This window comes from Anomalospiza imberbis, chromosome 10 (assembly GCF_031753505.1).
Source record: "Anomalospiza imberbis isolate Cuckoo-Finch-1a 21T00152 chromosome 10, ASM3175350v1, whole genome shotgun sequence".
Classification (NCBI taxonomy): domain Eukaryota; kingdom Metazoa; phylum Chordata; class Aves; order Passeriformes; family Viduidae; genus Anomalospiza; species Anomalospiza imberbis.
The window spans coordinates 364,022-384,507 of NC_089690.1; the positions used below are offsets into that span (position 1 = coordinate 364,022).

Here is a 20,486-nt window from a genome sequence, read left to right on the forward strand (position 1 = left end):
TAACAGCGAGCTGTGCGAGCGGAGTGTGACCGCCAGGGGGCGCGCCGGGGCGGGGCTGCGGCCATGGCCCCGCCCCCGCCGCGCGCGTGACCCTGGCGCGGCGGCGCGCGCGCGGTGCCTCGGCGGCGGCGGCGGCGAGATGCGAGCGGCGGGGCTGCGGCGGCTGCTGCTGCTGCTGCTGCTGGCGGGGCTGGCGGCGGCACCGGGCGGCGGCGGCGCCGCGGCGGCGGCGGAGCAGGGCGGGCTGCCGGCGAAGAAGCTGCGCATGGCCTACGCCACCGGGCCGCTGCTCAAGTTTCAGATCTGGTGAGGGGCGCCCGCCAAGATGGCGACGGCCAAAATGGCGGCGTCCGCCGGGCCGTCGTCTCTCCCTCCCTCGTTCGTTTTTCTTCCCTTCCTTTCCCTCGGCGCTGCGGCGGCCTCGCTCGCTCTTGTCCGTGGAGGAGCCTCCCCCAGGGCCAGGGGCCGCCCCGCCCCAGGCGGCCTGTCGGGGCGCCCGGCCCTGTTGGAGCGTGGGAGGCGACACCGGGCCGCGGGCGGCGGCTCTTTCAGTGGGCCCCGCTCTACGGCCGCCCGCCGTAAAATCGCACTTGTCGGGCCCTTTAATGCCGTGTATGACGTTGTGCTGGTGCGGGACTAACGTTTGGGAGGAACCGCTGTCTTAGCAATGGCTGTAATTTCGTGCTTTGGTGCAGTGCCCGTATTGCAGTCGGTGCGCTCGGGCACCTTTGCACCATTCCGGCGGTGTTGCCAATGGTGTCAGCAGCTCCGAGCAGGGTTGAGGCAGCCCCGGCGCACGGAGCCTGTTGGCGGGGAGAAAAAAAACTCAACAGGCCCGGAGCACTCGTCACTACGGTTCCCGGCCCTCGGGGTGGGCAGGGCCGGGTGGCGGCCGGAGCAGAGCCTGGGCGGGCCCTGCGGCTCCCTGAGGCACCGCAGGAGCGCTCAGGGGGGAGTGCTGGGTTCGGGGTCTTCGGCCATTTACCGCAGTTCTATGGAGGCGGCTGCTGAAAGGCGAGCCAGAGGACCGCTCGGGAATATCCAACTCCTGCAGTTCCCGTGTCGTGCTGACATAGAGATGGCTGGGAGCGACATTGCCTGTCTGCACAGTCCCAGAGAGGGATTCAGACGGCTCTGGGTGAAGATGATTTTTTTTTTTTTTTTGGCACAGAGCATGGGATTGCTTACATCGACTTCCTAAATTAATCCTAACTTAACAGATTTTTCCAGGGAAAGTGAGTGATTTGATGCTTAGTGGGTATTTCCAGAGCTCTGTGTCTGTGCTGGAATGTGGAGCAAATCAGTGTCACAACCAGGGTTTATCTGTTGGGATTTGTGATGTGTAATTTCACTGCAGATCAGGTTTTCTCTGTGCCATAATAAACGTGAGTTCTATTTTAGCTGGACGGGGTTATGAAGAGGGTGAGTGCTGCTGGGCAGCGGCTGTAGCGTGCAGCCCTGGAGCTGTGGTGACAATGCTGTCTGTGTTCAGTGTCTCCTGAGGCTACAGGCGGGTGTTTGAGGAGTACATGCGGGTCATCAGCCAGCGGTACCCAGACATCCGAATTGAAGGGGAGAACTACCTTCCTCAACCTATCTATAGGTGAGCGTGTTGCCTCTGTCTGTCTGCTTTCCACTGCTAAACACGTACATTTACACTGAAATAATACTGAAAATGTCAGTGTAAGGGGATTTTCTATTGCAATTGCATACAAGGATGCTTGTATGATTTTCTTGTATGTGATTTTCTGCCTTCCAGGTAGCTGCCTTAATTTTCCATACAAGTATCACTATCTGGCTATCTGTATAATGAGGCCTGTCATATCCTACCTAAAATAAATTATGTAACTGTTTTTTGAAACAGTGAATTTTCCCAGCTTTTCTTCATGCTGTATCTGGACATAAATTCAGTTTGTTGCTCAAGCTTAAGCACTTAGTGATAAACCCCTGTAATGGGTTAAGGACACAGAGGAAGGGAAAGTTCAGTGTTGACATCTGAATCAGGGGAGAGCTCTCCTCAGGCTGGGGGCTGCTGGAGTGGCCTTTGCTGCAGCTGTGGGGGGAAAGCCCAAACAAATTCAGAAAAAGGCAAAATAGTGTTATTCCTGTTACTTAAAGCAGTGTACCCACGCTGGAGAGTGATGCCATAGTTACTGGGTGGCTCCTGGAACACTCGTTGGCCCGATTTCTGGCAGGGTTGTGGTGGTGGGAGGCTGTGGGGCACAGTGCCTCAGTGTGGGCTGGCTGTGGGGAGTTGTACATCACTGGGAAATGCTCCACAGGAAGTGGTGCCTGTCAGTCAAACATGTCTGTAATATGGAACAGCTTTAGAAACTGAATCTGTTATCCAGTTCAGGCATATATAAGTTAAAAGCAAAGTCCCATTTGAAGTCTGCTGAGAAGCAAAAGAATCTGTGGTGTCATTCTGTCGTGCTGTGCAAAAGCAGGGCCTTACTGGGGGTGTTATGTGTGTTGCTTTTTTGTTTTGTTGGTTTGATTTGGTTTGGAGTTTTTTTACAGTGAGAGAGACCTTGGTAAGTTTCATACTTCCCCTAAAACATTTGATTGTATGCTGTCAAAATTCTAGTGAGGTGAATTACAGTTGTGTATGGTGAAGTAGGAACTGAACCTTTTGGTCACTGGTCTGTGTTGTCTCCAACAGGCACATAGCATCCTTCCTGTCTGTCTTCAAACTAGTATTAATTGGCTTAATCATCGTTGGCAAGGACCCGTTTGCTTTCTTTGGCATGCAAGCTCCAAGCATCTGGCAGTGGGGCCAGGAAAACAAGGTAAAGGACATACTTCTTTTGGTCTGAAAAAGCAGTTCAGAGTTACTTCATGAGGGTGTTCTGTGAGTCCCTCAGTTCTGACTGATTTTCCTTTCATATGCTGCAGCCTTATGGTAGAATAATTCTTACCAGTTGTGCTTTATGCTTTTGACAAACCCATGTGTGCTTCTGTGATTTCTTTCCAACATGCTGTTACTACAGAGGGGCAGCTGATGTTAATGTGCTGACAAAGATGATAAAAGAGTTCTTTATTTTTTAGGGCTCAAGAAGAGCATTTTAAGCCAGTACCGTTGATGTTAAAATTAGTTTCCCTTCTCTGTTGTTTCATAACAGTTTTGCAGTCGATGCTTCCATCAGACTCCTGATAGATTAGGCAGCAATTAGAAGGGCGTTAGAAGAATGAAGTTGAAATGTTGTGGGTGTTTTTGGAGAGCAGACTGGCATGACATTGTGGGAGAATATCCCCATGAGCCAGTACTGATGATGCCAGTAGATTCAGGATGTAGTACCGCGATTTAGAGTAACCTTGTTCCAGATTTATTCCATAAAACTAAAGTAATTTACAGACCTCTATGCTGAACTGCCCAGTGCCCTGGCTCTTTCACTGTCCAATTTGCATGCCCAGAAGCTGTAATATTTCCAGTTGAATTAAATGGGCCAACTCCGTGCCTGTCTGGGCTGGCTGTGGTGCATAGCTGCTGTCCCTGTGTCAGGATCTGTGGTGTTGCAGTGACTTGTGTGAGTGTGCCTGTGAACAGGAAAAGGAAATTAGAGAGGTGCTGGTGGTGAGGGAGGAGCTGTACTGCTGAAGATGCTGTCCTTCCCTCCTAAGTCACCCCCGGGCAGAGGAGATTCCAGATGAAGAGCTTGGCGGTGTGCAGGAGGGTCGGTGGCTCCTGTGCACGTGACTTGCCTTGCTCTGCTGTTTGTGCTGGGCCCTTGGCTCTGTGATCTGGACATTGCTGTGACAGTGACAGGCTGTGTCTGGGAGCAGTTGACTTCCATGTCACACTGCCAGCCCCGCTGCAGCTGGCTGTGCTGGGTCCAGACGTGTACGGAGGGCTGCGAGTTGGGTGGGGCTGCAGCTGGTTTGGTGCTTTTCTGGGGAAGGCACGGTGCACAGTCTGTGTAAAAGGAGGAAGGGGACGGAGGTGTCTGTAGATGGGAACATTCCTTGAGCAATCACAGAGGGTGTTCAGAGACACCTCTAAACAACAGCAGGTGTGCCTGACGTGGCTGAGGTCTGTGTGGATCTTTGTTCTCTTGCAGGTGTACGCCTGCATGATGGTCTTCTTCCTGAGCAACATGATTGAGAACCAGTGTATGTCCACTGGGGCTTTTGAAATCACTTTGAATGGTGAGCTGAGACTTTGTTTGAGGAGTGTCACATATACACACACATGTGAGAGCTGTGGAGTGGGGAGAATGAGGGATGGTGTCAGGAAATTTATGTCCCAAATGTGATATGTGGGAATTGCCATCCATTTGGATCTTCAGATGTTGTCTATCAGAATAAATGATGAGAATCATAGAAGTCTTATAAAGCAATTTATACAGATGTCAGATATTCTAGAACAGCTCTGTAAAAACTTACTCAAGCATGCTTAAGCTTTGGAATCCTAAGGAATCCATTACTATTACCAGATTATCAGTACTGATGGACAACAGTACTGATTTTTCAGGTAGAGAGGAACGTCAGTGGATATTTTGCACCTCTCCATCAATATGATACATTTCTAAATGGAAACATTAGACACTCTGCTCTCCTGGTTGGTCTGGGGTACAGCATAGCCAAAGGTTGGAAGCATTGTTGATTCAGATGTTTTCCTCAGCATAGATTAGTACCAACTCACACAGCTTCCTAGAGCTTCTCAATGCCATGTTTACACCAACTGTGCCTGTTTCCTGATGCTCCCAGTGTAATGGTGCTTCTCTCCCATGTGTGTTCTGCACTAGATGTCCCAGTGTGGTCTAAGCTGGAGTCTGGCCACCTCCCTTCCATGCAGCAGCTTGTACAGATCCTTGATAACGAGATGAAGCTCAATGTGCACATGGATTCAATGCCCCATCATCGATCATAGCCCCATCGATCAGCACTGAAACTTCTTGTAAGTCTCCTACAGTCACCAGTGCGTGTGCCCAGGTAAGAGGCACACTGGAGACTGGATTTTAGGATTGTGTGTTGGTTCAGTTAAATGTTTCTGATATTAAACTGCCACATGTGGTGTCACAGAGGCTGTTTGGGTGGGAGATTTTGGGATGTGGCTCATTCTGCATGTCTCAGGGCAGGAAGCTGGCATTCCATGAGGCAGGAGAATGTGTGTTACAGCAGGCAGAAGGCCTAATGTCAATGAAGTGTGTGGTGTAGAGATCAGAAACACTGCTTTTGTGCATAAGAACAGCCTCTGTCCAGGGGCTTAAGGTCTCCATGGCTTTTAACCCAGTTGAATTCCAGAGCCTTGGGGAACAGGATGCTGTCTGTTCCTTGCTTAACCCTGTAGAGCAGAATATTGTCATGCTCTGGTGTACTGCCCTGCTCCTCTGCAAAAGCTCCATGGCTTTTGGTAGCAAGGAGTTTGCATCCTGTAGGTATTTTATGACAAATCACTTCCACGTCCCCATGTCACCTGTGGCTTTCAAAACACATAGCTTAGGATTTCCCAATGTGGGGCTGGCTCAGTGCAGGTGTGTAGCAGGCTCAGTGCAGGTGTGGCCCTGGCTCAGGACAGATGTGTAGCAGGCTGGCTCAGTGCAGGTGTGTAGCAGGCTCAGTGCAGGTGTGGCCCTGGCTCAGGACAGATGTGTAGCAGGCTGGCTCAGTGCAGGTGTGTAGCAGGCTCAGTGCAGGTGTGGCCCTGGCTCAGGACAGATGTGTAGCAGGCTGGCTCAGTGCAGGTGTGTAGCAGGCTCAGTGCAGGTGTGGCCCTGGCTCAGGACAGATGTGTAGCAGGCTGGCTCAGTGCAGGTGTGTAGCAGGCTCAGTGCAGGTGTGGCCCTGGCTCAGGACAGATGTGTAGCAGGCTGGCTCAGTGCAGGTGTGCTGCTGTGGCGCAGGGGTGTTGCTGGCTGTAACCCAGGTGTCTCTCCACAGGCATTGGGTGGTGGTTCCGGGGCCACGTGGTGCAGACCCATGAAGGCCTACACTGAAGACAGCTGCTGTTGGTGCAGGCTGGATGTCTCTCTTGCAGCCACGTTGTGCCTCCTGGACAAACACTCAATGAGCCCTGTTTCAGTGCTGGCCAGTCCACACTGCACAGCCATGAGTGCAATAATACTGTATAGTTTTTTTAAGACTTCATTCGACCAGTTCATAGATCAGCAATGCAGGCATTACTAATGGTAACTTATTTTATATTCATGTTCCACACTATGGCAGATTGAGTTGATACCTAATTTTTCCTTGGAAAAAGAGAAGTTTGTTTAATCTGTTGTATTTTATATGAATTTATGTTCTTTTTGTAGTTTAAAATGAAGTTATAGGAGTGTCTGATATTGTCCTAAACTGTTGAGTAATTGATAGCTGTCTATCAGATCTCTTTAATGTGGTTAAAACAGGTTTGTATATTTTTCAAAATCTATGGCAGAGTCGAACAGTGCATTATATACTGAATTATATAAGCAAAATTATATGCAGAATTATTACATCACTTGGTGACTTCAGTGAAAATTAAGATCAGCTGCTCTTTATTCATGTGGGCCAGCTCCAGCAGTTCTTCCTTGGCCATTTGAGAGATGAGCTGGGCCTTCCTGCTGTCCTGAATAGAACCTAAGAACATTAATTGAAATAAAGAGTTCCCATTTCCTGTGTGAAGTACCTTGTTTGTCACTGATGGACATTCTTGGAACTGCAATTGAAAAACTGCATAAAAAGCCAACTTTCCAAAGTTACTGACCTTGTATTTGTCATGTGTAAGCCCCCAAGAACCTCCAGTGTGTGGAGGGGCACATGGGGCTTGGTCTTATCCTTCAGGCACCTGCCACAGTTGAGGTGTGGCCTCCCTGGGGGAAGCTGGCCAGGTCAACCCCTAGTTTCAAAGGCAGCTCTGAGAGGTGGGGAGGTTCCTCACTGCTGACTGCAGCACCATGGGGCTCTAAACACCCACTGACTGCTCTGTTTGCAGCGCCTGAACCTGGGTGCTTGAACCCATCCCAGTCTGCAGCTGGTGCTCCCTGGAGCCAAGCATAGGTGATTGCTTTGGGCACTCTCAGGGCATTTGTTGCTCTCTGCACAGGGATCCACTTTGTCTTGTACCTGCAGCTGGCTGAGCTGCTGTGGGCATGGGCACCAGGAACACTTGGGGCGTTCCTGCTGGTGCCACCTTGTCAGGAGCAGCAGAGCAGTTACCTTTGTGGGTGACTTGAGCAAACATCTGCCTGTGTAGCTGTCCCAAGCCCTGGCTCGGCTGTGCTCTTTGTACCTTGTGCCTTACCCGAGGGCTGAAGTGACTACTCAGCTGGGGCTGGAGACAGAAGGGGGCCTGCTCAGGAGCAGTGCACTTCTGTGGAGCACAGATTGCTCTGCTTGAGCAAAGCTCTCTTGTGCCTCCATGACCAAGGTGTTGTCACTGCGGGCTGGTACCGCCTGCCCTGAGCAAGACCCATTTGGGGTCTGTGTGGATCAGTCCTGGGCTGCCCTTTGCTCTGCACCAGGACAGGCAGGGCCAGAGGAGAAACCTTGCCGAGCACGTAAAGGTGCCACAGCATCAGAGACTGGCTCATTTTGCCTTACACCACACACACACTGGTCAGAATTGCTGGGCATTTACTATCGCCTTGATGGAGCTGCGCAGTTCATCACTTATGTCAGCAGCCATGCAGAGCTCCAGGATCTTCACAGTCTGGGTCATCAGGTACATGGGAGGCTGCATTTTGTTCCACTGCTCACTGGAAGGGAAGTTGAGGCATCCCCGCATCCTGTCAAAGAGCTGCAGGATCCTCACGCGGAAGGCAAGCAGCAGGAGCTCATCCTCACTCATCCGGGCTGGAGGAGGCAGCTGGCTGCTGGTGCTGACCTGCAGAACAGAGGATGTGTGTCAGCAGAGCCACCCGAGCTGGGGACGGGGCTTCTGTCTCCAGCAGACAAACCTGCCCCTGCGACAGGAGCCTGTGGAGGAAAGGAGCTGCCGTGCACCCTGCCCACGTGGATCATAGCTCTTCTCCCTGGCAGAGCCAGGGTGACCTTGGGGATGTAGCCAGGGACCTGCCTGGGAGTGGAGTCCCACACTGGGCCCCCTTGCAGAGAGCGGGGGCTGGCAAGTGCCCCATCTCTATAGGAGTGGCAGGAATACATGCATCTCCACAGCTTTCTTTTTGGGGATGGAGCGTGGGACAACATAGGGAGCATCCAGCACAGGATAAGCACAGAGGGGAGCTTCCCTGGCTGCCCCGCTCCCGCTGTGGGGAGTGGCTCAGCACAGGAACAATTACCTGCACTTTGGTTCCCATGTTGAATTTTGCTTGTCGCCCCATGGCGAGGAAGGAGATGAAGATCTTGTCCTGGGCCAGGATCCTGACCCCCATGTGGTGGTTCAGGGAGATGAAAATGGGGCTCAGTGGGACCTGGGGTCCTGGTGACAAGTTCGGCCACATCCACCTTCTTACCCTGTTGCCTGCTTGGTCCAAATACTGCCCACCTTGGATACTCATATTTATCCTAAAGAAAGGGAAATGGAAGCTCTGAACCCTTGTAAGTTCCTCTGGCAGAAAGTCTCTTATTCCCCTGAGGGATGGGACAGAGGCACAGCAGGGGCAGGGTCTGTCCCCCACCTCTCAAGCCACAGCTGTGGTGCCTTGCTGCTCTGGGGGCACCTGAAGCAGGGCCTATGAGCTGCTGAATATGTTTATTTTGGGATACTATTAAAAATACCCTTTATGGCCGTTGAAATGTCAATGCACAGAGGAGACAGCAAAGCTGCTGAACGCACCACTCATCTCCGTTTGGGTAATAGCACGTGCTTCTGCCATCAGACTGAAACAGTGCTCGGATTTTGGTTGTTCTTGGCTCGTCTTCCTGTACTATGCACATCACCTGGTCTCCCGCTTGTGTAATGACGATGGCCAGGTTTCCAGATGGATAGCTGCTGCTAGGTAAGGTGTTTGTAACACCCTACTTTGCTTGGTTGATCTGTTATTACACGCTAAATACTTCTGGGTACTACTTTGGGGTGTAAAAACTGATGTATTACCCAGAGCACTGTTAAAGGTGTGCTGCTTCCTTGGGCTGGGTCTTGGAAGCTAGTGCTCATTGGAGCTGCTGGCTGTTCTTTGAAACCTCAGCCCAGGAGCTGTGTCAAGTTTCACTGCTGCTGCTCCTCAGAGCGAGTGGGAGCGATGAGCTGGATTGTAATAAAGTGGACTGGGACACACGTAAAACTAAGGCAGGCAGGTGAACCCTGTAAAGGATACAATAACTGCGAGGTTCCATCTGGGAGCATGGTAAGGAATTTCTTTCTGTTTTTGTAGTACTTCTGCACCAATTTACCCTTCCCCACCTAAGATTGGAAGAATAAAATGGATGAGAGCAGTCTGGCACAGCTGCCCAGTGAAAATGGGCACTGCCGGGCTCCGACCGCTCGGAGCGCTGACACATCCAAGGTGCTCCCGTCGCTGTCGGCCGCAGGTACCTGCCTTCTTCCCCAGAAGACTGAAGTCATAGCCGAGGATGCCGTGGGATACGGGTTTTTTGTTGCACTCTTTCTTGGGCTTGCACTTGGGCTTGGGCTCCTCTTTGGGATGCGACTCGTGCTCGGGCCTGGGCTCCTTCTCTGGCTCGGGCTCCTCCTTGGGCCAAGGCTCCGGCTCAGGCTCCTCCTCAGTCTGCGGTTCCAGTTCAGGCTTCTCCTCGGGCCAGGGCTCTGGCTCAGGCTCCATCTTGGTCTGAGGTTCTGGTTCAGGCTTCTCCTCGGGCCGGGGCTTGGGCTCTGGCTCGGTCTCCTCCTCGGTCTGAGGTTCCAGTTCAGGCTTCTCCTTGGGCTGGGGTTCGGGCTCCTCAGTATGAGGTTCTGGCTCAGGCTCCTCCTCAGGCCGAGGTTCTGGCTCAGGCTTCTCCTCGGACTGAGGCTCGGGCTCTGGCTTGGTCTCCTCCTCGGTCTGAGGTTCCGGTTCAGGCTTCCCCTCGGGCCGGGGCTCGGGCTCTGGCTTGGGCTCCTCCTCAGCCCGATGTTCTGGCTCGGGCTTCTCCTCAGGCCGGGGCTTGGGCTCTGGCTCGGGCTCCTCCTCAGCCCGATGTTCTGGCTCAGGCTTCTCCTCGGGCCAGGGCTTGGGCTCTGGCTCGGTCTCCTCCTCGGTCTGAGGTTCCGGTTCAGGCTTCTCCTCGGGCTGGGGCTCGGGCTCCTCAGTATGAGGTTCTGATTCAGGCTTCTCCTCAGGCCGGGGCTCGGGCTCTGGCTCAGGCTCCTCCTCAGGCCGAGGTTCTGGCTCAGGCTTCTCCTCGGGCCAGGGCTCGGGCTCTGGCTCGGGCTCCTTAGTATGAGGTTCTGGTTCAGGCTTCTCAGGCCGGGGCTCGGGCTCTGGCTCGGGCTCCTCCTCGGTCTGAGGTGTCGGTTCAGGCTTCCCCTCGGGCCGGGGCTCGGGCTCCTCCTCAGCCCGATGTTCTGGCTCGGGCTTCTCCTCAGGCCGGGGCTCAGGCTCTGGCTCAGGCTCCTCCGCAGGCCGAGGTTCTGGCTCGGGCTTCTCCTCGGGCCGGGGCTCGGGCTCTGGCTTGGGCTCCTCCTCGAGCTGGGACTCTGGCTCGGGCTCAGGCTCAGCTGCACTTGCAGCAGGCACTGGTGTCACGCTTTCAGGAGATGAGAGTTCCTGGGAAGGCTCGTAGGAAATGGATCCAGCTTGCTGTGAACCTGCAGAGCACAGGGAGGGCTTCTGTGCAGCAGAGAGGGTTGGCAGTGCCCTCCACGGGGCTGCCCGATACCTCTGCTGTAACTGGGGGAGTGGGAGTTCCTGGCTGAAACACTCCATCCTGACAGTCTGTCATGGTATTTTCTAACAAGGGCTGTCCAAAGTGATAAGCTATTTCAGAGCACAGGATTATGATAAAAGATAGCATTTTTTTCAGTTACATATATACACACCTGTGTAAAGAGCGACTTTTTGGGATAACGTTTGGTTCCACGCACTGAAACTGACCATTTGAGATCCCAGTGCTGCAGAAACCTCACTGCCCTGCCATCTTCTGTGAAAACATGCCTATATTGTAAATCTGGTTCACCTGTCAAAACTTTCCTCTACAGCTAGACCCAAAGGCTGCTCAGTCATCCACAGCTTGGGCTAGGAATTGGTGGAATATCCACCTGATCAGGCAAAATATGGGTGAGCCTCATTCTGGCAGTTCCTACTTCCTAAGGGCTTGGCTTTGCCAACTTGTCCTTTCAGGTCAGGTTCTGTGCATCTCAATTGGAAACATCACAGATACCTACTGAAAATCATGACAAACTCTGTGCACAGGGGATGTGTCCACTCTTGTGCTCATGTGTGAGGGATGATTTAATATGGCTGTATCTGTATCTAATTTAATGAGATTGCATATCTAACAATGAACGAACATGCTGCTGTATAAAATCCTCCAGTTAGAAACCAGCAATTCCACTCAATGCATTGTTGAGGAATATCAGCTCACCTTTAGTGGCACTCGACCTTAAAGATTGGTCAGGCAACTCTCTAGCCAGGTGTCTCTTCTGCTGCCTGGAAAACAGAACTGTTGTTGACACCTCATGTATCATGTTCAGAAAACTGCAAGTAGTGGATATCCCTGCTTTAGGAACACAGTTTCTGAATCTGTTTTTCTCTCTGCTCACAATTCCAAGTAACAGGCAGCAGAGTGTCACCAGAATACTCAAACCTCAGCAGAAAGGAATTGTGCCCACACAGATTCCAGTGAACAGACTGCCACTGCAGTGGCAGGAGAGCTGAATATTGTAATGGGGTTTGGATCAGGATTTTACGTGAAAGAGAAGGACAGATGCTTACAAGATCAAGAAAACAGCTCATCTCCAAGAATATTTTCACTATTCTTGTGTAGCTTCCTATGAATTTGACAGTGGTTTGGTGTGTGCTCTGTACATAGTAGGAGGCACTTGCACCCTCAGACTGTGAAGGATTTTTGAGAAGACCAACAGTTTACTTCCAGGTGTACTGGTTTAGTTTTCTTTTTCCCTGTGGCTTAGACTTTTCCTGGAGGCTTAAACTCTTGCACAAGCTTTGGGTCTCCTGCTAAACAGCCTGAGAACTTGCAGAGCTCTTGTGTGTGACTCTGGAAACTGTAATCCAAACACAGTTTATGGATCAAAACAGAAATAAAAGCACCAGCTTTGTTTCAGTGCCAGAGGTAGAAGCTACACCCAAATATTGTCCCTTCCCACATCTGTGGGGTTTTTTGGCTCTACATGTCTCTAGATAGTTTATCTGTCAGCACTGGAATTAGCATTTCAGTCAGCATGTGCTTTGCCACCTCCTTGTGCAGCCTGGCAATAGAGGAGCCAGGAGAGACCAGAGAGAATCAGAACTTCTGGTCCTAAAGCAAAGGTTTTTCTTCTTCCATCCCTCTCTCTGCAGTTTCTTAACACTCCTTTTCCCCTCAGAGCTCCCTGTTGTTCATTACACAGACCTGATCCCCAGTTCTGCCAGTACCTCTGGTTGTCTTGCTCTTTTGACAGCAGCAGGTTGGCTTCAGAACCAAGGGATTCGTGGGTGCTGACAGCTCTGGAAAGGCTGCTGGCATCCTCAAGCCTCTTCTTCTCCTTCACAATGAACTCATAGAGCTCTTGGCTGCGCTTGCAGCAGAATCTCTAGAAGGCGAAAGAGTGGAGCCATGAGCGTGGCCGTTCCACGGCAAACCCCTGCTCATCCTTCCCCCAGCTTACGTCTTCCTGGTCCTCGGAGAGAGGCACATCCTCGGAGAAGGGGAATGGCCTCAGCAGCTTGCCACAGTACTCGCACGTTGGCTCAGCATCCTCCTCTGCCTGCTGTGATGGTGGGAGAGCGGGGAGGAAGGACATGGGGTACCAGCCCCCAGATCTGCAGTCAGCACGGTGAAAATGCAGCAGGTGTGACAAAGCACCTAAGGGCACTCATGACAGATCCATGTCTGGGATATCTTGGAACGATTTAACTCAAAACATTAGGCTCAGGAAACCACCAAAAAGAAAAGCAAATGTGTTGTAAATAAATCAATAAATGCCCCCAAACAAAGGGAATGACTGGTATCTGTGAGCTCTGCTCCTTCCCAGGGAAGCTGAGAGCACAGAACACTGTAGCTGAGGATTTGAATCCATTACAGAGAGAAAAACTCCAGTTGTGGGAGTTTCTGAGGAAGCACCAGCAGACTTAGTGATACAGAGCTGGTCACATCTGACCAGATGCAAATCAGGTTGGCAACAGGATGTGTTTTGAGGATGGGTAGTGGATATCCTGAAACAAAATTCCCTTGCTCCCCATCTCGTGCCTTGAATTAACTCTTTAATGATTTTGCAATGCTAAGGGTTACGGGGAACTCTGTGCCCTGCTTGTATGTGGCTGTACCTACTTATATGCATTTTGTGTCTGATTTAGACAAAATATTCTGCTGGGAAAATTCTCAACAGTGGGGAGAGGCTGCACAGCCTCTTGCTGCCCAGACTGTTTCAACAGCCTCTTGAAGAAAAACATGTCATGAAGGGGCTCCTTTGCGGGCTCGGCAAAGGGCGTTGGTCCCATGTTTTCTACATGGAACCGTGTGAATGAAGGAGCAGGGAGCAACCACCGCAACTGACCTCACGTACGTTTGCCTGCGAAGACTCGGGTCTGTAGGCCAGGAGGGTGGGCAGGCCCGTGGGGGTCGGCTGCGGGCTGGCCGGGGCTGTCTCGCACCGCGGCTCTGCCGGGTGGTCTGTGCTCTCCTCGGGGGACGGGAGCCAGCGGGGCTCGCCCGCTCCATTGCCCGCCCTTCCGCTGGGCTCCGCGGCCCAGCCCGGTCCGCCCGTGCCTGGTCCGCCCGTGCCCGGCCCGCCCGTGCCTGGTCCGTCCATGCCCTGCCCGGCCCGCCCGTGCCCGGTCCGTCCGTGCCCGGCCCGTCCGTGCCCGGCCCGCTGCGCCGCCGTCTCCAGGGCGACGCTGAGGGCGCGGGGCACGCCGGGAGCGCGTGGCGGCGGCCCCGGCCCGGCCAAGGCTCCCGCCCGGCCCGGCCCGGCCAAGGCTCCGGCCCTCCCCGGCCGCTCCCCGCCCGGTACCCGGCCCCGGCCCGGACAAGGCTCCGGCCCTCCCCGGCCGCTCCCCGCCCGGTACCCGGCCCCGGCCCGGACAAGGCTCCGCCCCGGCCCCGCCCGGTACCCAGTCCCGGCCCCCGGCCCGGCCCGGCCGCTCCCCGCTCGGTACCCGGCCCCCGGCTGCCCCGCGGCGCTGCTCTTCCAGGCGGCAGCTGCGGCTGCTCCGCTCCCCGTGCCCGCCTCGGCGGGGCTGCGGGCGCTGTGCCGGCCGCACCGCCCGGGACCCGCGGCCGGGAGCGGAGCCAGGGCGGCTCTCATGGGGCAGCCGGAGGCGCCCGGGCCGCGCGGGGCTGCGGGGGCCCGTGGGGGCCCGTGGTGCTGGCGGAGGCCGAGCCGCCGCGCCCGGTCCTGGTCCCGCCGTCCCGGTGCTCTGCGCCTGCCGAGCCCCGGAGCTGCTGCTTCTGTCAGCAGCGGGGAGCTGGACTGGGGGTGACACGCGTTCCCAAACCCGACGTGACTGCCTGTTCGGACACGACCTGTCTGCACCGGAACACCTGCCCGAGTGGATTCCTTACACCTGTGTCACACCCTTGTCACACATCTTCCTGAGCTCTCCCGTAGGAGTTGGCGCTGTCGAACCTCTCCAAGGAATCTGCACATTCAGCTCAGAGAATAAAAAAGAGAAAACCGTCTTGTGCAAACCCAGGCGGGTTTGGATTCCCCTCGGGAGAGCAGGTGTGTGCCACTTTACCTGTGCTGTCGGTAAGAATTCGCAGTGTCTTACTAGCACGTGAGTTCCACAGTAGAGAAGTCAGTTTCACTTATTTTTCAGACGGAAAGAGCATGTTGAGGTGCAGGCAGTGGTATCGGTGGCTCACCTGGTGTCGGTGCTGAGAACTCCCCAAAGCACTGCGAGAGCACTTCCATGGCTCTCGGGGATGACTACAGCCCTCGGGTCAGGCTGCGGCACGGAGTGCCTGTCCCGACCGCAGAGGGCCGGCGAGGCACGGCCAGGGACAGGCCCCTCGAGGTGAGCTGTGTTCGCTCTAAACTCATCAGTCCTGGACAGATGCATTTTAATTTGTGTTTGAAGTGAAATAGTTTTTAGGGAGAACTCTAGGACCACAGCAGATGCTCCTGGTGGGCTGGAGAGCAGCCAAGGGGCTGCAGGGCACCTGCCAGGTGCTGTAGCGTGGCTGGGGGTCTGCCTGGCATGCAGGTCTGTCTGCTGCAAGCTTTGTCCAGATGTGCTTCACCCTCCCTTTCAAGGCTGGGGGCTTGAGAGGGGTCAGCTCTGTTCAGAGAACCAGGCAGGCCTCAATAACCTCTTCCAAATGTCTTGAGGAACTGTCACACTTTTACTTGACAAAGTCATATCAGCTGCCTTGGGAAGAAAACCTGAAACCCGAGGGAATCCTGAAATGAATGTCACCTGTCTACTCAATGACGTGAATTGGAAACGTCCCTTCTTGGCAGTGCCAGCTGAGGTATTCCTTATCCTAAACTCAGTTTCAGTCAGAAAAGACAAGGTGATGGGTTTATTTTGTTCGGGCTTTTTTGAGGTGAAATCTAACAAGAGTGTGCCACTCCTTCAAAACTGAGTGGTGTGGACAGACCTAATGATAGTGTGTGTTAACTTATCTGATGTGGATTATAGGTAACGCTGGAGTAATGAATTAATCCCGCTATATTCAAAGACATGCTCTGGAGTTTTGCTTTATGCAAAAATCCTCTTATGTCCCAATTGTCAGTAAGAAAATTACCTTCCACTACAAGTTTTGCTAAATTACAGGAAAATTAATCAAATCCTTAGGAATTATTGCTTGATGAATCATCATGAAAGCACAGGTTGTAACAGGTGTTGGAACCATGGCTTGACTTCGATCCTGCTTATGCAGGAGGCAATTAGTTCACCAGGCTGATGCTGCCAGAGGTCTGCCAGCACAGTGTAAGTGAGACCAGCTGTAGAATCTTTAATTGTTGGTATTCAGTGCCTAGGGAGTAACTTCTTGGGAGGTTTTTTCCACGGTTACTTCCAAGTTCTTGCAGCCAGACCGAGCTTCCCTTCACTGAGGCCAAACTTGTTCTTGTGCACTTTTCTGAGGGCTGCTGCCAGGTGCTGGTTGCAGCTGCTTAGGGCTTGGACATAACTCCAGAGCTCTCCCAGGAGGAACACTGTCAGGATTGGTTTTCCTCCTTTTGCATTGTATTTATTGACACCAAGCCTCACCCGTCCCTTTACCACCATTTTCCACCACTGTGAGGCTTCCCCTGGCAGTGTCACTCGTGGCTCGCTGCCTGCTCCGAACGGCGCACGGACGAGATCTGGCACAGCCATATGGGGAGCTCTGTTTGCTGTCATGATTCAAGCAGAACGTTCCCATGGCAGAGGGGGAGCTGCAGGCAGAGTCAGTTGTGGTGACAGTACAGTGGCTGAGAGCTGGCAGGGGCAAGGACCCCTCCAGGGAGAGCCAGCCCATGCCAGGGGATCCCAGCTGATCCAGCACGGCCGAGCACACAGCACAAACGCGGAGCACCTGCCACACAGTCCTGTGTTAGCACAGCTCTTCAGTGTAGGTTTTGCAAAATATTTATTGCAAAATAAAAGAAATATGGCAACAAAACTTAAATACCAAAAGACAAGACACTGGCCATAAAGCTCTTGCTATATTATAAATCTTTTACAATGATCAATAGTGGAGTGTGTCCGAGGGCAGTTGCATGTGGACAACCTTGTGTCACTGGCTCCAGCATCTGCAGTCTGTGAGACTTGTGCCTCCTGTTTGCACCTGTACCTGGCCCAATCCCCCTAAAGCAGACAGGAGCCAGCAATTCCATGCATTACACATGGTGTAATGTACCACGCCATACCCCAGCCCCTTCTCTCCTTTTTCCTGTTGAAGCCACCACCACAGCTGACCCAGTGCCCTTCCCTTCCATAGGGTAGCAGGGAATGGAGAAACATTGCTGAAGTACCTACTGGTCCCCCCACAGCTTCTCCTGTGAGATGTTGCTTGGATTTCCTTCCTTTCTCACCTAACAGGAAAGGACAGGCAGCCAGGGAGGATTGTGAGCAGCCAGGGGTCAGGTTAGGATTGCTAAAGCCTGAAAGAATTAAATCTGGCCAGGGGCATCAAGGGCAACAAGCAAAGCAACCTCTATAGGTACACTGGTGATAAAAGGAAGACCTGGGAGAATGTGGACCCTATGGAAGGGAACAGAACACCGGTTCCCTGGGATGTGGAGAGGGCTGAGGTACTCAGCCACGTTTCTGACTCAGCCTTCGTGGCAAGCTGCTCCAGCCACTCTGCCCAAGTCACAGGAGACAAAGGCAGAGAGTGGGAGAGCAAAGAACTGCCTGCAGCAGGAGAGGACTGGGGTCGGGGAGGTCGAAGAGACCTGAAGGTGCACAAGTCCATGGGACCTGACGAAATGCACCTGCGGGTTCAGAAGGACTGGTGGAGGAAGTGGCTTGGCCACTGTCATCCATCATGTTTGAGAAGTTGTGGCAGTCCAGAGGAGTTCCCACCGACTCGGAAAGGGGAAACATAACTCTCTTTTTTTAGAAAGAGAAATAAGGAAGATCCAGAAAACTACAGGTGGTCAGGTCTCACATCAGTGCCTGGAAAGAGCTTGGAGCAGACGCTCCTGGATATTATGCTAAGGCACATGGAAAATAAGGAGGTGATTGGTGATAGCCAACACGGCTTCACTAAGGGCAAATCATGAGAACTTAAGAGTCCCTTCCAGGGCCTAAAGGTGCTACAAGAGAGCTGGAGAGGGACTTTGGATAAGGGCCTGGACTGACAGGACAAGGGGGACTGGCTTCCCATTGCCAGTGGATAGGGCGAGATGGGATATTGGGAAGGAATTGTTCCCTATGAGGGTGGGTAGGCCCTGGCACAGGGTGCCAGAGCAGCTGTGGCTGCCCTTGGATCCCTGGCAGTGCCCAAGGCCAGGCTGGACATTGGGGCTTGGAGCAGCCTGCAATAGTAGAAGGTGTCCTTGCCCATGGCAGGAGGATTGGAACAGATGATAGTCTCTTCCAAACCAAACCCTCTTGTGATACTAAGGCTCACCAGCATCAGAGGGAGTCTGTACTGCTGATGAAAGGGCTTTTAGGTGTGCTCCAAACACACCTTTTAAGCCTCTTAAGCCACATACCCAATGGAAGCACTCTTTACATAAAATATAATTAAATTATAAAAGGTAACTGTGTGTGTGTAGTCTTCCTAAGGCACCCAAGAATTTTAAAAGACCTTGTCCTGCTCACGTTACTTACAGCACACTCTTGTTCCTCTTCTGCCCAAAGTTACAACCGTTGGCTAGTCAGAAACCTTAGCATACAAGATGACATAGTTGAACAGCATAAAAAATGGGAACCAAAACCAAACCCCAGTGAAGCACTACCTCCAGACAGCTCGAGTCTTGCTAGCAATGCATCATGGGCAGCACATGGAAATTGTCACGTTGATGCCGAGGTTTCCATTGTCAGCAAAAAGGTGTGCAGTAGCTGTATCAAAAATGAGGCAGTTGCTGTTGCGGATGGCCACGGACACGCCGTCGTGGATGGAGCAGGGAGAAGCCTCCCAGGTCAGCCGGTGGCAGGTGCTGTGCAGCTCCAGTCTGTACTGAAAGTTCTCTGCCTGCTTACGGGTGCCGATGAGCAGCACGGTGGCAAAAAACTGCTGGTGACCTTCACACTTCTCCTGTTTCTTCAGCACCAGCATGAAGTGGTGACCAAAGCACGACTGCATCATCACCCAGTCCACTGCCCCTGGCAGGTTAATGTCTGTGGCAAGGAAAATGATATCTTCTCCCTGAAGGGTGGTAATGCTTTTGTGGGCATGCATGAGGTGGGACATCACGGCTTCCAAGGACCCCTCCCAGTCACAGGAGGTACCAGGGCACGGGCAGGAGTAGGGACGGTACTCACAGATGGCTTCATGTTTTGGCTTTTCTGTGTGGTGGAATGTCAGGGAGCAGCCTGTTGTGGCATACTGGAAAGAGACCAAACACAAGCCGTCAGGAAAGGCACCAGCACTAGTATGTGCTGCTCCCACCCGTCAACTGGAAACACAGGTGATCAACCAGAGCTCTCATGCTCATTGCAAATTTTACATTACTTGTATGGAGCCCTGGATTCAAGCTGAGCTTTGCTTAGTTTTTGTTTCCACTTAAAATGGATTCTTCTTGTCTTTTGAGGTTGTTTTTTCCTAACGCAAGCACTTAGATAAAATGGGCTGTATGGCTGAGTTGCTGTTAGATCTGCTGTAGTAGTTAGATCTGATCCGTCCAGATCAGCTGGAGAGGTCCTGGCTTGGATATTCCTTTTCTTTAAAAAGAACAGAGGATTCTAGTTTCAACAACTGGGGTGGTGGGTGGGTGTCCTCTGCAGGGGGATGCGGGGGGTTGGTCTGGGGATATGGATGTGGGGGTGATGGCTGGGGGTTTTCTGCAGGGGCACAGGGATGGGGGGTGATGGCTGGAGATTTTCTGCAGGGGCACAGGGATGGGGGGTGATGGCTGGGGGTTTTCTGCAGGGGCACAGGGATGGGGGGTGATGGCTGGGGGTTTTCTGCAGGGGCACAGGGATGGGGGGTGATGGCTGGGGGTTTTCTGCAGGGGCACAGGGATGGGGCGTGATGGCTGCAGGTTTTCTGCAGGGGCACAGGGATGGGGGGTGATGGCTGGAGGTTTCCTGCAGGGGCACAGGGATGGGGGGTGATGGCTGCAGGTTTTCTGCAGGGGCACAGGGATGGGGGGTGATGGCTGGAGGTTTTCTGCAGGGGCACAGGGATGGGGGGGTGATGGCTGGAGGTTTCCTGCAGGGCTACAGGGATCCGGGGCTGGTCCCGCCCGTCCCCCTGCCCAGCCGCTCATCCTTACCTTGCACGGGAAGAGGACGGCCGAGGCCACCTTCTCCATGGCCAGGTTCCTGATGTTGGGGGTGAGGGAGCCCCGGCAGGTGGGACAGAGGCTGAGCTGCTGCCGGCATTGCTTGCACACCAGGTGCCCGGCCTGGCACTGCAGGATGGGCGGCAGGATATAGTCGAAGCAGATGGGGCACTCGAAGAGCGAGGTCAGCTCCTGCTGCTGCTGTTGCTGCTGCTGGGGCGGAGGAAGAGGAGGAGGAGAGGGGGGCGGCGGAGAAGCCCCGCCGGTCCCCGTCAGGACGGCGGCGGGGGACGGGGCGTGCTGCTGCTGCTTTCCGCAAGGTTTGCTAGGGCCGGGGCCGGCGGAGGACGGGCGGCTCATCGCGCCTCGCCACCGCCGCCACCATCGGGCCGCGCTGGGGAGGCGGGCGGAGGCGGAGGAGGAGGAAGATGAGGATGAGGATGAGGATGGACGGGGCGGTGCGGGGCGAGCGGCGGCTGCGCGCGGCCCCCGCCCCGCTCCCGGCGTGCCCCGCGTGGGCCCGCCCGCGACCGCCCGCCCTGCGCGGGAGCGTCCCCTCAGCGGGACCGCGTCCCCTCACCGGGACCGTGTCCCCTTACCGGCACCGCGTCCCCTCACCGGCACC

At 53.8% G+C, this 20,486-nt stretch overlaps 3 protein-coding genes and 1 long non-coding RNA gene across 6 annotated transcripts; 2 read left to right on the top strand and 2 right to left on the bottom strand.

Annotated features, from left to right (window-relative positions):
- Positions 1–91: 91 nt before the first annotated feature.
- SELENOT (selenoprotein T) lies at positions 92–6,677 on the top strand. 2 transcript variants are annotated; one of them, XM_068200098.1, is made up of 6 exons: positions 92–306; positions 1,493–1,603; positions 2,663–2,789; positions 4,059–4,146; positions 4,746–4,897; positions 5,867–6,677. In XM_068200098.1, exons 1-5 carry the CDS (start codon positions 140–142, stop codon positions 4,868–4,870), a joined length of 618 nt encoding a protein of 205 aa, XP_068056199.1. In that variant the 5' UTR covers positions 92–139; the 3' UTR covers positions 4,871–4,897; positions 5,867–6,677. The 2 variants fall into 2 exon arrangements, with proteins under 2 accessions (XP_068056199.1, XP_068056198.1); XM_068200097.1 differs by having other exon boundaries at positions 93–306; positions 5,881–6,677.
- Positions 6,197–13,801, bottom strand: ERICH6 (glutamate rich 6). Its single transcript, XM_068200072.1, has 8 exons — positions 13,532–13,801; positions 12,644–12,745; positions 12,211–12,568; positions 9,417–10,624; positions 9,195–9,280; positions 8,714–8,866; positions 8,217–8,442; positions 6,197–7,801 (listed from the first exon to the last, which is right to left on the bottom strand). The coding sequence occupies exons 1-8, from the start codon at positions 13,784–13,786 to the stop codon at positions 7,535–7,537; spliced, it is 2,655 nt and encodes an 884-aa protein (XP_068056173.1). The 5' UTR covers positions 13,787–13,801; the 3' UTR covers positions 6,197–7,534.
- A 569-nt stretch (positions 13,802–14,370) lies between these two features.
- Positions 14,371–19,230, top strand: LOC137479636 (uncharacterized). 2 transcript variants are annotated; one of them, XR_011002399.1, is made up of 2 exons: positions 14,371–14,698; positions 14,779–19,230. It is a non-coding gene; the product is annotated as an uncharacterized lncRNA (long non-coding RNA). The 2 variants fall into 2 exon arrangements; XR_011002400.1 differs by having other exon boundaries at positions 14,796–19,230.
- On the bottom strand, positions 16,538–20,328 carry SIAH2 (siah E3 ubiquitin protein ligase 2). The gene is made up of 2 exons (XM_068200100.1): positions 19,853–20,328; positions 16,538–18,963 (listed from the first exon to the last, which is right to left on the bottom strand). Exons 1-2 carry the CDS (start codon positions 20,219–20,221, stop codon positions 18,406–18,408), a joined length of 927 nt encoding a protein of 308 aa, XP_068056201.1. The 5' UTR covers positions 20,222–20,328; the 3' UTR covers positions 16,538–18,405.
- Positions 20,329–20,486: the final 158 nt, after the last annotated feature.

Bases quoted from the DNA above. Each gene is read 5' to 3' on its own strand.
- SIAH2 (XM_068200100.1), bottom strand. From the start codon at position 20,221: ATGAGCCGCCCGTCCTCCGCCGGCCCCGGCCCTAGCAAACCTTGCGGA. The intron at 18,964-19,852 runs GTAAGGATGAGC...GTCTCTTTCCAG, and splicing joins CCGTCCTCTTCCCGTGCAAG to TATGCCACAACAGGCTGCTC.
- ERICH6 (XM_068200072.1), bottom strand. From the start codon at position 13,786: ATGGACGGACCAGGCACGGGCGGGCCGGGCACGGGCGGACCAGGCACG. The intron at 9,281-9,416 runs GCAGGTACCTGC...TTCCAATCTTAG, and splicing joins TCAGTCTTCTGGGGAAGAAG to GTGGGGAAGGGTAAATTGGT. The intron at 7,802-8,216 runs GTAATTGTTCCT...TCTGTTCTGCAG, and splicing joins ACATGGGAACCAAAGTGCAG to GTCAGCACCAGCAGCCAGCT.